This window comes from Nicotiana tabacum, chromosome 21 (assembly GCF_000715075.1).
Source record: "Nicotiana tabacum cultivar K326 chromosome 21, ASM71507v2, whole genome shotgun sequence".
Classification (NCBI taxonomy): Eukaryota; Viridiplantae; Streptophyta; class Magnoliopsida; order Solanales; family Solanaceae; genus Nicotiana; species Nicotiana tabacum.
The window spans coordinates 11,484,077-11,500,979 of record NC_134100.1 but is presented as its reverse complement, the minus strand read 5'-3'; the positions used below and the strand labels follow the sequence as shown (position 1 = coordinate 11,500,979).

General features: G+C 41.3%; 1 protein-coding gene across 2 annotated transcripts; it reads right to left on the bottom strand.

Annotated features, from left to right (window-relative positions):
• Positions 1 to 276: 276 nt before the first annotated feature.
• LOC107760070 (protein LEAD-SENSITIVE 1-like) lies at positions 277 to 15,764 on the bottom strand. Of its 2 annotated transcripts, XM_075242145.1 has the most exons (3): positions 15,640 to 15,764; positions 15,433 to 15,552; positions 277 to 1,079 (listed from the first exon to the last, which is right to left on the bottom strand). In XM_075242145.1, exons 2-3 carry the CDS (start codon positions 15,530 to 15,532, stop codon positions 454 to 456), a joined length of 726 nt encoding a protein of 241 aa, XP_075098246.1. In that variant the 5' UTR covers positions 15,533 to 15,552; positions 15,640 to 15,764; the 3' UTR covers positions 277 to 453. The 2 variants fall into 2 exon arrangements, with proteins under 2 accessions (XP_075098246.1, XP_075098245.1); XM_075242144.1 differs by lacking the exon at positions 15,640 to 15,764 and having other exon boundaries at positions 15,433 to 15,604.
• Between the last annotated feature and the right edge of the window lie 1,139 nt (positions 15,765 to 16,903).

Below are 16,903 nucleotides of genomic sequence, written 5' to 3'. Positions count from 1 at the left end.
GTGTATTGTGCATCAACAGAAATTGTCTCGGCACTGAAGTACCATCAGCAAAGCCTAATAAGTGTAACACAGTCAGGAATTTGCAGTATGTGTGTGGAGAAGAATAATATTATTTGATCTATATGCACGATATATTTTCTGGCTAAGGGCGTCCAACTGACCACATGAACTGTAGTTTAGCATAATATTGAAGGAGGGAAATAACAGTAGCAAGGGCAAAAATCAAATCAAAAGATAGGCAATACTGATTACCAAATCAACAAACGATGCAGCATATATATGTTCTTTCATCATAGATCCAAATAGAAGGGAAAGAATCACTGCAAGGTGTTTGATAATAAGTAGTATCTCAGAAATGATAAGAATAGTGAGGTATACACATGATAAAACACTTAGTTCAAATCAAGAATTCTTGCTCAGGTAAATTCAGAATTTGGTCTCAAGAAGCCATTTTTAGTAATGCAGGTCATCACCGGAAACAATCTTCTGTACAGCTATTTTCACCGCATCCTTGCGGACTCCAATATCAGTAAGATACCTTGAAATACAGTACGTTCCCAGACCAATAGGTGCAAGAGACGGAGACATGACAGAATATGCACAAGCACATGATAGAGCAGCAACTGAAGCTACCACACCACCTACCTGACCACTGCGCCCTACGGACTTTCCTAGGATCACGTAACCCGTCTTGCAGTAGATTGTGAAATCCTCACAGTTGTTCTTGAAAAGTTTGTAATCTCCAAAACCGTAACTAAGAAGAAATTCAGCACGGCGAAGGACATCCTCTGGCTGATCAGAAGGGGCAGTAGTACATGTTCCTCTAACTTGGGCAAGAAAGAGACGTATTGATACACCATATTTAAAACAGCGTAGTTTACCACCAGAGAGGAAGCATTCCAGGCATGAAGAGATGACCCCATTATTCCTTGGTCGATCACCACATGTTGGACACTGGGATTTAGAGTGAAGAGAGGATGATGAGCTAAAGATGAAACGATCAGCATCTGTTCCTGTTCCTATCTCCCTACCTGCTGTTGGCGTGAAATGGATCACGTTTCCAGCATCAACATATATTCCTGATATTGAAAAGAGAGTATATATGTCAGTTAATTCAGGGGTATATGTCACACGTGCTTGTTAAATTGTTAGAGAGAATGTACTAAGTAATACAATGCTCGTATAAAAATTTAAAACCACTTTAATATTTTGTTTGGTTAGCAATCTTGGTATAAGTTATTATGGAATTAAAATTAGTACCGGGATAACTTATACCTTGTAGGGAATGGGGTAATTAGTGTCGGAATAACTTATACATTCTTTTTAGAAATTATGCAATTGTCATTTTTAATACGACCTACCAAAGAGTGGACAAAATATAATACTAAGATAACAAATCCCAACATAACTTATCCCAACATAACTTGTATCGTAACCAAACAACCCCTTGCTTAATTATATCTTCGACATTGCTCATCAACAGACAAACATTAGCACAAAAACTGGTCCGAGGTTGTACCACCAGGAAGCCGATTCATCACACTTCCAACATTTTGATTGGGAACTGATTGGAGAATGTTATGCCATTAATCATCAACTCTATTGTATCCGATTTTACCATTATTTCGAGATCAGAGAACTGCGTCAAGGGTCAGCCTCGTAGTGGATCAGGCCTAGACACGAAGATAATGTATCGAGTTCGGAGATCGAGATACCCATCGAGATCGAGGTCCCGACGATCGAGAGCAGATATGATCAGCTTCGGGCAGAACGCAATAACAGAAAGGCAAAATATCCATAACTGGTAGGAGATCGCGGCGGAAATCTCGGAACGGATCAAATCAAGGGCGGTTATTTGTATCAATCAAGTGATTTACTACCGTAATTAGAATTGTACCACAATTAAGATTCCTCTAGTATATAAAGAAGGGTCCCCATCATTTGTAAAAACCTTACATTCATACAGATAAAAGCAATATAATATTTCTCTATTGTTCATCAATTTATTGTTCTTTAACTATTTTTACTTTACTACTCTCGAGGGTTCATCAGCTCGAGGACACTGTCCAAACATTGCTTTATATTCTTGTCAATTCCATCACTTATCTCTAAATCAATCAATTGGTATTAAGTGAATCATGTATCCTTAAAATCACATTACAAGTTTAATTGTTACTCGATTTTTAGGGTAGATAGTTTGGAGCCCACTGTGGGGCTAAGGATAATAGTGATTGCTTAATATTAACCTTCATAACACACATTACTTTTACGCTTGTTCTTGTGAGTATTTTTTATTTCAGGAATAAACATGTCAAACTCTCAAGCATCACCCACTCACACTGACACCGGCCTTGGTCTTCATGGCAAAAATGAGCACGTAGTCACCCCAGGAAATAGAGTGCCTCCAATCAATCCCGACGCGCCACAGGTCGTGGATCCGATTGATGTCAATTCTCATATCACCATTTGTGGATATTTAGGCGCCGACCCTGAAAATAGCGTCCGCAAAGACGTCCGGTCGGCGACCGGAACACACAAAATGGTGAAGAAAGCAGAATTAGCCTTGGAATGATATTTGACATGCTTCAAACTCAACAGACTGCGATATCGCAACTCCAAAATTAGAATCGAGCCCCAAACATAATCGAACTTGATACATCACAGGAAGTTGCTCATAGGGTCGAACCCATGTAGGAAAAATTGAATGATAATGGATCGGGAACTGATCCCGCCATCATGCTCGAGGAGCTCACTAAACAGATAGAATTAGGTGAAAAGAAAATTGAGGCTAATGACAAAAAGGTGGAAACGTACAACTCACGAGTTGACCAAATACCGAGGTCACCCCCGATCCTAAAGGGTTTGGATTCGAAGAAGTTCATGCAGAAGCCTTTTCCTTAAAGTGCGGCTCCGAAACCCATTCATAAGAAGTTTCGTATGCTAGACATCCCTAAGTACAGCGGGACCACTGATCCTAATGAACATATCACTTCGTACAGATGCAAAATAAAGGGAAATGACTTAACAAATGATGAGATTGAATCCGTTTTGTTGAAAAAAATTGGAGAAACTTTATCGAAGGGAGTAATGATATGGTACCACGATTTGTCGCCTAATTCCATTGATTCTTTCGCCATGCTCGCTGATTCATTCGTAAAGGCGCACACCGGAGCACTAAAGGTCGCGGCTAGGAAGTCAAATCTCTTCAAAGTGAGACAGAACGACGATGAAATGCTAAGGGAGTTCGAATCTCGATTTCAGGTGGAATGCATGGACCTACCCCCGGTTACCAATGATTGGGCTGTCCAAGACTTTACTCAGGCTTTGAACGAGCGAAGTTCGATAGCATCACGTCAACTAAAGCAAAATTTGATTGAATATCCAACGTTGACCTGGGCCGATGTGCATAATCGGTACCAATCGAAGATCAGGGTCGAGGATGATCAGTTGGGAGCTCCATCCGGTTCTGTTTTGTTTACCGTGAAAATGGTAACAACAATTAAATTTGTAAATAGGATTCTAAAAATATGTGATCTATTTTTATGCTAGTTGTTAGAGCATATGATGCTAGGAATATGAAGTTTAAAGATGAAATGCAAGCTAAAATGAGGTAGTAATCAAACCGAGGGGCTTACTGCCTTGAATTCGGACTGGTTGACAGAGGACCTCGGGGTCGATACCTGGGCTCGATCTCGAGCTATCGAGGGTAGTCGTGGTTGGGATAACAGTTAAGATATGATTAAACAAGGCTCTTTATGGCCAATACCAAGCAATAAATGAAGAGCAAACGGGGGGATGGCAGATGCTAAGGTGGCCTCGAGCCAATAAGAGCAAGTGAGTTAGAGAGAAAAGAGAGAGAGGGAGATATTATTGATCTTGTGGAGAAATAGTTGGAGCAACATCAGCCCATCACAAAGTAGAGAGGGTTCCCTTTATATAGGAGGGGAACTCGGCTATAGTACAATATGAATTAATTACAAAGCATGGAGATGGGATGGCTAGACGCGATGCTTCGGCATAGGTTCCGGATAGACCGGCTTTGTCAGACTTAGCCGCGTGCCTTGGAAGCTTCCCCTTCTGTTCTGGCCTCGACCTTCGTCTTCTTTGAGTCGGGCCTCGACGAGCCTTGAGGGAGAGGACTCGGTCGTGGCTCCCCATCCTCGGGGTCTCGAGGCATTCTTCTGAAATGATTTGATAGAGAGAAATTAAGTCCTCTGATTTTGCCGCATATAGATAGTCTCCGCGTTTCCTAGAATGAAGCGATAGAAAATGATTCTGACCCTTGACTCCTTGAGCTTCTTAAGACGACGTCATACCAATGATGCAACTTGTGGCACGAACTTTTGTGGCAACCGGGGTGTCCCATGGACTTGTGCATTTAGACTTCATTCAATGTACTGCCGATTCCCATTCTCCAAGGTGAATGTACCGCTGTCGATTCGGTTTTTCAAGAATGCAATAACTACGTTCACTGGTCAATCTTCCAAAGCCTCGATGACCGTGTCGTTACCCGTATAAATAGGGATGCCTAGGGTTGTTTTTCCCATCCCAATACCTTCGTTGGCTCATTTGCCCATTTCTTCTTATCATCTTCTTCTATCCTTGAACATCATGCTTGGGGCTCATAGCCTCAAGGCCGTTTGGCGGAGCTCCCGTAGATTGTGTTGTGGAATCTTGTTGGGGCTTCCCTTTGTCGAGCATAACCATGCCATCCTGTTACTGCTATGGTTGTTGCTACGTCTGATGTTACTGTCGTTGTTGGCCTGGGACGATGACATACGGGAATCAACTTTCCTTGCTCGCAAAAAAAACTCTTCAGATTACATACCGCTGCTCAAAAGGGGGCTCGGATTATACATTGCTGCTCACCTTCATACCCCGGCTCGACGTGGTGCTCTACCCCGAGCTGGTAGCTTGCACGGCTAAGTGTTCTAAGAAGTGGATTCTAAGTAGCCGTACAAGCGAGGATCGAGGCTCGCCCGGTCCGCTGTCTCTCCAAGGTTCTTTTGGCCAGCGAGGGTCCTCGACCTTCGGAGAGCTATGGCATTTTTTCATCCCTCCCTGTTGCTCGCCCTCTCTTTTGGGGATATCAGCATGGAAGGCAGGGATGAGGCTTCTAAGGATGTGTGCCCTTTTGTTTCTCCCTTTAGGTGTAATAACCCCTTGCGTACTTTTGCAATTATGTGTAGGGACCCTTCGAGGGCTGTTGTACATGGAAATTTATGAATACGAAGATACTTTCTTGATTTCTGTTTTCAATTTTTGCCCTATTGTTGCATGATCTTGTGTGCTTCGAAGCCTTCGAATGTTTTCCTTTGTCGTTGGCCGCTGACATCTAACTTGGGCACGAGCGCTCTTTCCGATCCTCGGCCGAATAACATGGCTCTTCTTCGAGCCCATCGTCATATCTCGGACCAAGCCTGAATTGATCTGATAGGCTCGGGCTGTCGGGACCTCCGAGCTGGGGGCCTGCTTTGAACTTGATGCAGATAGTTTTTAAAGCGTAGTGGATAGACTTCTGTTGAGGGGTTGCCTTATGCTCAGGCAATGCCTCGAGCTCTCCGAGAGCCTTCACAATCGGAGCTTCGCGCACTTATTTTTCTTTTGAGAAAGGGAAATCATGAGATCAGGTACCACCTCGAGTTAAATGATGGCGTTGAAGGCTTCTCGAAGCCTGACTTCTCTTTTTTGGCAAAGATCCTCGAGGTTGGGCACTACGTCGAGACTGGAGATAATTCATTTGACTATTTGAGGCCTAACTTCTTGTCGATGGATTCCTATGGGGTCGGGTACCACTTCGGGATCTGTATCGAGGCCGTTGGCCTCCCGGGCTTACTTTGGACAAGCAAATCGCTGTTGTTTCCTACATATATGTGGGGTGGCCCTTGTTTCTTTGGGAGATCTCATCATTCTGGATAGCTATCCCTCCGCCTTGGCATCGGGTTCATCGTCTCTTCAGGAACAAAAAGCATGGGAGCACATTTTTGCCTTAGTTTGTCGATTCTACCATAGCTATAGAAACTACCTCGGCGCCGGCCCGACAGGGAGGGGAGAGTTCCGTGCCCGGCATTCAGGATCCGCGGGAGTTCCCTCTGAAGACTGTGTCTTTGATAAGAGAGGAAAATCTGGAGATGGTGAGGAAATACTGCGGATGGAGAGATGGGATAACGCTGTAGGTGCTTTCCTCGGGTGAGAGCATTACGGACTCTGCTGATGGATTCTTGAGCGTAAACCTATATCCCTTTGCATTTAGCCCCATTGACAGGGTCGTGCTTGATTTTTTGCTTGAAGTATCGGGTTACCTTGGCGCAGATACATCTGTCGTTTTGGCAAGTGGTGCTGATGATGAGGTCCTTTGTGGAAAAGGCTGGGCTTGAATTCACGCTCAGCCACCTTGTCAGGTTGTACTGGCCCTTTCACCACCGAGGCCTGTTAACCTTGTGGTGTCGTTCGTTCATGCCTTTTGCTGTTGATGATGAAAGAGTTGGGGACCAAGAGTGGATCAGTCGATTCGTCCGGGTTCGGACGGCTGACATTATTCCCGTGAAGCTTATGCTGTTTCTCGAGGGTTAGAATTACGCTCATGAGTGGAATGTCTGGCGCTTTCTCAGATTTTGCTTATAGCGAAAATTAGTTGAGTAATTATGTTTCTCCCCTTTTGCAACAACTTCGTGGACGCCGGGCGAAGTCCTCGATCTGCCTGGCTGGGTCCGGAAGTTGGTGACCCATTCGACCTGCGGTGAGTGTAGGTGGCGAGCTATGTCCCGTAACATATGGGAAGAGAAATACCAAGGTATGCGCATACGACGCATTTATCTTGGTCTTCATACATTTGAGATGACACTTTCCTTTTTCTTTAGCGCTGGCATTGCCGTTGCAGCTATCGAGCAACTCCTTGGGGTGAGGATGTGCTCTTCCGGAGAGGGGAAGGAGTTGTTGGCCTCCGAGCTAAGGGACGATGGTGACAAACGAGATCCGTACCCGCAGTGTGATGGAGCTTTTAGTGAGGCTGAACGGGCCCGTGTCTTCGAGGAGAGGGCATCGTTCGAGCCTGCTATTCCCGGAGTGTTTGATTCTCAGACGGCAGTTCCTCCGATTGAATATGCTTTGCCCGAGGTTGATTCTCCTGGGGCTGAGGAGGCAGGATCAACAGGAGTGTGCTCTGACTTCGAGGAAGTCCACCGACTTCACTTCATGGTGAGTTTAGGTGCAGTTCTTCTGTATTTTGCGTCCTTCTTTTCTTATCAAGTTTCCTTTTGCAGGCCTTTGATAGGCTCAGGTCCGAGCTGCTCCGTCAAGGGGCCAGGCTTCGGAAAGCTCTGGATGAGGGTGAGTCCCTTAGGCTCCTCAGCAAGGAGAAGGAGGTTGAGTTGCTACATTGGCGATATGAGGCATACTGGAGTTCGAACTACGAGCGCTATTTGATGGAGCAAGTAACCTTTCGTAGTATGTGCTTTGTTCTTTTAGACCCTTAAGGTTAACCCCTTTTCCTATCTTAGCTACAGAAGAGAACGAAAGCCTTGGAGTACCTTAAGGGTGACACTGACCGCATCAGGAATGCTTGCAACGAGCTAAGGGCTCAGGTGCAGGCTCAAGCTTTAGAGGAGAGAGGTGCCTTGGCCAAGGTTCCTGCCTTCGAGGCCCAACTTCGCTTGGCTTGCGACAACGCTATAGTTCAAGCGGATATGATCGGGAAACTTGAGTCCGATCTCTCGAAGATCAGGGCTGAGATAATCGATGCTCAGGCTGAAGCAGCATTAAGCGAACCAAGGCTAATCAGGAGATGGCAATTTGTACGAAGAACGCCGCTGATGCCCAAGCCGAGCTAAAGCGGGACCTCGACCGTAAGAAGAGGATCGAGGAATTTTTCGTTGCAGATCCCGAAGAGAGGTACTCGAGGAGATCGGCGCAAGGGGCTTCATTCTCTCGGAGGAATTGGCTTGAGCAAGGGGGGACGAACTTGACGCTCGGTTACTCCATGATGATGTCACGGAGAGCGAATCTGGAGCTGGCACGCTGTATCCCTTTGGAGTGGAGTGTAGATTTCGCTGGTTTTCCATTTTGTATTTAATACCTGCAGAGCATGTTTATAGATGTAGAGTGCGCCTTTTGCATATGTAAGATAAGAGAAAACTTGAAGCTTTATTTCTTCTGCATCTATTTCTGTATTGCTTTTAACCAAGCGGGTTGGTTTCGGTGTTTGGCGGAATCCTCGTGGGTCCGGAACTAATTAGGCAGGCCCGGAGGCTTTTAAGTGCGATTTTTGACGTGAACATGCGTTGGGGTCTCCGCACTTTACCTAGTTGTTTAGGCTTAGTCTCCGAGTCAGGCCTTAACTCGAGCTTTCCTGACCTTCAATCTTCTGTGCCTGTGTGGGCGGATAGTAATTGTTCTTGTTTCTTGCCCTTGGGCATTTGCTGTTTCGACTATTTTGGGTCCAGTCTCCAAGTCGCATTGCAACTCTAGCTTTAATTGACCCTCAAGTTCTTTCCTGCCTGCATGGGCGGACGATGATGGCTTTTTGTGCTTCGGGCCGAGGTGACCTTACAAGTGCGTGGCCCGGAGGCTTATTTGGCTGGCGACAATGGCATTTATGTCGTGCCCTTAGGCATATTGCAGTTAACTATTTTAGATCCGGTCTTCGAATCGGGTTACGACTCGAGCTCATTTTAATCCTCCAGTTTTCAATTTTTGAGCTAGCGATAGTGGCTCTTACGCTGTTTGGTTGTTGAGACCTTTTTAGTGTGCGGCCCGGAGGCTCGTTTGGCTAGCAACAATGGCTCTTACGCTTTTGCCCGTGGGATTTTTAAAGGCTTTGTTTTCCTCTCGTTAAGGTCTTTTTGAAATGATTTTTCCTGACCCATCGTCGGTTCTGGAAGAACCTCGATTTCAAGTTGTTAGCGACAATGTTTGAGCACCTCGAAAGGTTCTTAGCTCGTAGGCTGAGTAGCTCGAAGCCTTGTGATTTGGAGCTGACATGGTCGAAGCTCGTTTTCCCTGTTGAGGAAAGCCTGTTTTAACCGGTTCTTTCCAAAGTATATTCGAAGTAATGGCTTGCGATTTTGTTAGCGACAGTCGGGCATCCCTGAGTCGCGTTAATTTGGTTGTAGCAGCTGTTTTGACCGTAGTCGTATGTGTTTGGCCGGATCCATTTTTGATCCCGAGTAATAGTTTAGGCGTCTACACCGAGGGTATGCCCTTTCGGGATTCTTACAAATGCAACGTATAACCTAAACTTTGGGATTGAGTTTTTACGCCTGTAGTAAGGTCTTACAAAAGTTTCATGCATGTTGAGGTTTTGCATTTTGTCATGCCTTTTGAGGTCTTACAGTTTTTGTTGCTATGTAGAATAGATCTGGTTACGCCGAGTCTGCCCGCTCGGGGTCTTATAGCTTCGGGTTTTCTAGTGCATGGCGATCGGTGACAGTCTTCGAGTCATCGAGTTTGCTTAGGCTCAAAGGACATTATTCGTGAGCTCGGAGCTGCCTTGTTGGGGCCTTATGAGCCCGAAGTTCCGAACCTGGGGTCTTGCGGGTGCCAAATTATTGATGCTAAGTCTCCGAGCATTTCGAGACACATTCGGTGGAGGGATCCCTGCCGAGAGTATGCTGAAATTATCTTTTCTGGAGCATGAGATGTTGAAATACATTCTTTATTACTTGGCGTAAATATATATTATTTCATCATTGTGAGCTCGGCCCGTGCAGGCGCGGCTCCCTGGCCGTTTGGTCCGGTACATGATTCCTTATCGAAACTCAGTCTGTCGTTCTCCGGTCCTTCCGAGCGGACGGTGCCTCCAAAAGGGAGGGTGCTCTTCGTCATTTGATTGCAGAAGAAGGACTGTGATCTTGTCGGATCCTCCTCAGGGGCATGTTGCTCCGCTAAGTATCTTGCTAGCGAAACCCTCTTTGGGGCGAAAGTCCAGCCAAAGGGAAAGAGTGCGACGACTCCAGTTAAGGCCTTGAAGGCTCCGGGTAGAGTTAGATCCTCTGAACGCCCTAACCCGATGTCTACATACAGGTTAGTAAAAAAATATCAAAGGAGTGAAGCAGTTCTTCCTTACCGCGGGATGTGTAGGCGACATTTCGAGGTTAGGTGTATTCCTGCTGTTTCGGGGTATGGACTCTAGTACAGCCCTCCGCTGTGTTTAATTAGGCTTGGCCGAAGATGTGGTTCGCTTACCCTTTGACTCTTTCGAGGGTGGAGATGTTGGTGCTGGCGGTGTGTCACGTGATGCAGGATTTCCTCTTGTCGCATGTCGCTTCCCACCGATGGTTTTAATTCCATCTCTTGCGTGGAATTTTTTCCCTTTTGGCAAAGTGGGGACGACCTTATCTTCGGGCTATGCGTCCGAGGTCGTCCGAATAAGGCGTTTGTGCCTTGCATCTCCTTTGATGACATGAAACTCGGTATTCCGGTCTGGGCCGGTCATGCTATGCTGCGGGGAATGGTCTTTCCCCCTTATTGTGGCGATCGCCATTTAGAGTCCGGCAAGGATTCGGGAGGTGGTTATGTTTCGACCCGACGGTCCGACAGTGTTGATCGAGTTACCTGAACTGATGCGCACATGTTTTACCAAAAATGGATCGAGTAAGGAAGAAGGTTACCAGTACATCATTGCGAGATCGAGATGAGGTCTCGGTATCCTCTTTGTTGACTGTAAGGGCATCCTTGGGGGTATACCCTCAGCCCTACCTTTCTCCGGTGCCAACAAAATTTGCTCTCCTTTTTACAAGTCCTTGGAAAGAGTCGTCATTTCTCAATTACCGTGGTGATGCGCTGTGGTCCGCTTGTTTCGTTACTCCTGGTTGCCTTTCTTACTAGGGGGCGAACTTGAATTCGGTCGCTCGTCAGTTCTCGGTGGCGATTTTTACGGAGCGGCTTGGCGTCTTTCCTTCGGAGCTGGTGGCTACCTTCGGCCCTGCGCAACACTTGCTATGTAGTTCCCGTGCCAGGCTGCGATTTCCTTGGGGGGAATTCAACCGAATTGATCCGAGCCATTTGACGTCCCCGGTTTCGCCTATGGTGAGCACGATGTTTGGTATAGCAATGTGGAAGTTGTACTCTAGTGGGCGAGGTGCCCTTTCCGGCCATGCATCCTCGTCAAATCTACTTTTGTTAACGATTCCTTGAGGATATTGCCCTTGGGCCATTCCTCGATTGTCGTGAGGTAGGTTGAATCTCGGGGCGTTCCTCCTATCTGTGATGCACGGGCGGTACCTTGCTCTGTTTGGCATTGGTTTCTTTGCTAGGAACCTGTTTGGGTAAGTTGAGCCCGAGGAAGCTCCCGGATGGGCATCCATGACTCTGGTTCTCGACCAAAAAAATGACCAGCTATATACCATGTATATATATAGCTGCGTTTTTTTAGGTCAAAACACTTTTCCAAAACCTGTTAGATTTTCTTCTTCCACTAAGGAAATGTTTCCTTTATTTCCTATTATTCAGGCACAGTAGGGACCCCAGAATTTAATTAACAAGACTTCCTATTATGGAATTAATTTCGAAATTTGAAATTAATTTCTACCATAATAAATTTCGAATTATTCCACTAAAAATTCGTAATTGCACTCCTTAGTTCAATTTCGAAATTCTTCCATAAAACCTTATTTAACTCCCCATGCTAAGATTCAGATACTAACCAATCAAATTAAATTACTGACAATTTAATTTATTGATTACTTCCTTTAGACTTTCACTTAACTTAATTCATGTGTCGGATACAAAATTCACCGACCGGGTTTACACATGGAAACTTATAAGTTTTCATAAAGGAGTATCATCAATCTCAGAAAAACTGAGACATTGATTCTATCAACTAATTATTATTTCGCCAATGTATATCATTATTGTCCAACTCACCAGGCTTATTGACCCACGAAAGAATCCCGCCTTTTAATAAATCAAAACAATAAATGATATACACAACTAATAATAATTATATCAAGATTAAGAGTATAAGTACATTGAATGGACTAGAGAAATTATTTTATCAAGTCAGTATAAAATACCTATCTCTACTTGATCCGTTCAATACATACAAAATGTACTAGCACAAGAAGTTGGAATTAGACCATTTTCATAATCAAGATATATTATATTTAATCTTGTGCTACAACCATGCCGATAGTTTGTCCAATTCCATCATTAGATTGTGAACATAAACTTTATGACTTATAAGAACCGATGATTTAATCTTCCGTGTATAAGCTAAACTCTATACACTAAATCATCTACTATATAAGCAATGAACACACAAACAAATACATGATCTATTTAAAATAAAACTTTATTGAATTGAATAAATAAATAAACAATTGTTCCATAAAGTATACTATAACAATACACATGGTTTATAGTATATCCTAACATTCTTCACCCCAAGCGTGTTCAAATTTTAAAGAAATAAAAAATAATTTCGACAAAGGACTTTTAATATATGTTATATACCTTTAAAATATAATATTTTACCAATATAGTATATGAAATGTAGTCAATGATCATCATTATGACCATTTGGCTTCGTTCATGCTGGTCTTGGGGTCGTTTCTCGTGAGTTTAATGGCTGATTTTAGGTAGTTTTCGAGCAGCTTTTCAGTTAGGTTTTTAAGGGAGGTTGTGTGTGGGTGTTTGGTTGTTTATCGTATGTGATTTCAGAGAGCGTAGGGGTATGAGGAAACTACCTGGCCCACTTTGCCCGAAAACGTTTTTTTGGGTTTTTCATCCGGTGTTCGGTACTCGTATTGGAGCCCGATTATATCCGGATTCACACCGAGTAAAGCCCTATTCAGGGGTAGCGCTCTCTACCAAGACTTTGCCCGAAAACTTACATCTTATATATAAGACAAAATTTATTTTTAACATGTATGTATTATATTATAAATTCTCTTGACACAGTCTAAAAAACAGAGCTTAGTGGTTCAAAATATTTATGAGGTCATTGGTCCACTACCTATAAAATATCTTTTAATTTTTTAACTTTTTTTTGACACCTTAGCTGGAATCCTGCGTCCGCTGTGGGATGTGAGCTTGGGGAACACGAAATTGGATGAGAAAAGTGGATAGGAATATGGGGTATATAGAAGAATGATGAAAAGCTTTTTTTAACACGGAATCTTTTTTAGCTACCAATAAAATGGATATTTCCTCCCCTATGTTTCATTTTATGTGAAACAATGTCATTTTATGTGCTTGATGTGATCATTTACCATAATATCTTCTTTTCTTTTTCTTTTTATTTATTTGGAGATAATAGGTAAATAGTGTAAAATATAACATCTTACTAATAAAAGGGTTAAGAGTTATTATCACTTTTAGCCCGCATCATAAACTATTTATATTTAGTAGCCGAAAAAATAAATAAAATTTGTATAATTTTTGTATATAAGATACATAATGTATATAAATACAAAAAATATATAAATTTTATATTTTTTTTCGGCTATTATTTTTATAACGGCTATACAGTATAATTTTTTCAAGGATTAAAACACTAAATATTCAATATTTATTTGTAGAAACTCTTTAACTTAAACAAAAAATATACTAATAAAAATATATTTAAAATTTATTTTTTTGTTTCTTTTATAAATGAAAACAAAATTAATTATCAAAAAATATAACTGTTTTTCGTGCTTTTTAATTTTCTTAAGAAAAAACGTATAAAAAGGTAAAACAAAGGCTAAAATATGTATATTAAACTTAAAAATATTTATATACTAAAAAGTGATGAAAAATTTAAATATGATCGAAAATTGGGTGTTCACAGTATTAATTAAAAAAATACTCTACGAAAATCTAATCATCAAGAAAATGTTTTTCAGTGCATGGTTACCTTGAGATCCAAAATATGTTTTCTTCAAGAAAAATAGTTTTCGCCAAAATGAGGAAAATGTTTCAAGGAAGTGACTTCCTTCACTTACCGTGGAAGTCATTTATTTTCCTTTTGCAAATTTCCCAACTCATGATCAACTCTACTTGTGATAATCAACACTTCGACATACTTTCATCATTTAATTCCCAAATATCTAAACAAGAAATAATTCTCACACCATCTGTCACACCTTGTACGATTCTCAAATCCAGGCAGTAGCACTTAAATGTATTACATTAGGGTGTGTTTGGTATGAAGGAAATTTTTCAATGATTGGTTGGCTTAAATATTTTGAAAAATATTTTTTTCATGAATTTATTTTTTTTCAATTGGAAAAAAATATTTTCTTTACCAAGAGAAGAAAAAATATTTTCCAAAATTCTTTTTCAACCTTCCCCACCAGATTTCGCATCCCCCCAACCCCACACCCCCACCTACTTACCCCACCCCACCCCACCCTCGCTCCCCACTTCCAGTTAATAAATATGTTATTAATAGTACTTTCTTTTCATGTTATATATATATATATATATATATATATATATATATTTCATTTTAACAAATGAGTATTTTCTTTTCTTGATATAAAAAGTTTTTTTTTATTTGAACAAAAAAGTACTTTCTTTTCATGATGTAGAAAAATTATTTTCTTTCATTTCAACAAAAAAAAATAATTTCTTTTCATGATGTACAAAAAATACAAAAAAAGTATTTTTTTCATTTCAACAAAATGAGTATTTTCTTTTCATGATATAGAAAAAGTATTTTCTTTTATTTCAATAAAATGATTACTTTATTTTCATGTTGTAGAATGAGTATTTTTTTTTTCAACCAAAAAAAAGAGTATTTTCTTTTATAGCTATGGAGCATAAATTTCAATGTTATTTTGCGTGAAAAACTAAAGCAACACATTAGTTTCTTTAGATTTATGTGAATTTTTAGAAGAATAATTAAATTGTTGAAGTAAATTGAGTCCTGCAAATGTTGGGTATTTGGGGAGGTGGGGGAGCAAGTAAACATGAGGACTTGGGAAATGAGGTGAAAAGAGTAGCATAAAAAAATATTTTCTATTCTCTAACAAAACAGCAGAAAATATTTTTCGAAATTTTTTTTTTACTCACTAACCAAATAAGAGAAAATAAGTGCTAAAACCACTCATTTAGAAAAATATTTTTCCATGGAAAACATTATCCTTCGTGCTAAATACACCCTAAAATTTTCGTTCTTACTAAACACACCCTAAAAGCATAGTTTTACGTTCGGCTGCACGACAAAAAAGGAGCAGATTTGTTTTTTCCAGACTCGAAATCCCCCCCTCCCTCCCCCACAAACCCCCAACCCAAACCCCACCAAACAAAGTGAACTACATCAGGGCTTAATTGCAACATTTTCAGATTATATCAAGAAGTAAAAGACACCCAAGTTTCATAATTTGATCGATCCATCATTTCATCAATGGAAAAAAAAAAAAACTGCAGAAAAAGCAGGTGCTATATATTCAAAAGAGAATTGAACTGAAATTAACGAGCTTAAAGTAAAAGAGAACTGTAAACGCTCACCATGATGTGCGTAGAGATAGCGGTGTCGCCATGTGTAAATGTGATCCCCGGCCTCGAGCTCCTCTTTCTTGATCTTATTAAAAAGCACCTTTTTCTTCATCTTCTTTCTCTACTTTTTCTCTAAAACAAATGCCAAACGAAGGTGAATGAACTGGTACATATAGGGGTAATATCATTACAGCAGTAAAACACAAAGCAAAAATATACCTGCAGATTCTTAGCTTTTTACTCATGAAGAAATCATTGTCATTATTTATTACGCCATTAACCATATAATAGCACAAGTTAAGACTTTTCGTATAGACAGTTCACATTAGCACATCATCTATTTCCTTACTCCAAATTCAGTAGCGTAAATGGTAACTAAAAATATACCGTTAAATTAAGGGTGTCTAACGGGTGGGTCGGGTCGGGCTGGATAGGAAAAATTAGTAACCTTACGGGTTGGGGTCCGGGCCAGTTACGGGTTGGGGCTTACCGGATTTAATAGGTTCGGGTTCATCCGGGTAAAAAATAAACCGTAAGGGTTACGGGTACAAGGGGCCGGGCGGGGCCGGGTTAGTGTAATTTTTTTTTTTGTATTTTGTATATCTATTGTAAGTTATATTAATATAAAGTAAAAATATAAAGAATACAATGTAGATAAGAAAAATTGCACTTATAAATTGCAAGTGCTACATTTATTTCAAAATTCAAACTTATAAATTGAAATGTTTACATTTAACAACAAGTAAATTAACCAAAAAAAGATTAAATTCAAAGGTTTTGCATTGCCTTAGTAAGTTCGTCATAATCAATATGAACTAAGTGGCCTTCTTTTGGAGTGTTCTTCGGATGGGTTACCATGTGTTAATATATCTTTAAGTTCCTCGTCTTCTGGGATATCAACATCTTCACGTCCTTGATTTCTTCGTTCTGATCTAATCCAATCTCTAAAACATACTAAAACTTTCAAAGCATTGCTTCCCAATGAGTGACGGGTGTCTCCAAATTGTCTTGCTTGGCTAAATGCACTCTCTGATGCAACAGTTGAAATTGGCACATTCAGCACGTCCGGAGCCATAGCGGAAAGAACAGGAAATTGCTTTCCATTCTCATGCCACCATCCCAACGGTGAAAAATCCTTTGTGTGAGGCTCTTTTTACTTTTGCAAGTAGAATTGAAGTTCATCAATATTCCTGCTGCTGGTTTGAGTGTTAGAAAATGTAGAAAAAATATTAAAACTATCAAGGCCTTCTTCATCATCCACAGTAGTAGAAGTGGTACAATGCATAGTGGGATTGACGTTCAAAAAGTACTTCTAATGAGAGGCTACTTTTTTCAACTTTAAACAAAGAACATCTACTACTAACCAAAAGCACTATATTTTCCTAAAATATTGGACAAATATGTCACGACCCAAACTGAAGGGCCATGACTAGCACCCGACCACACTTGCCGAGCACCAACGTACATTTCATCTAACCTTCAT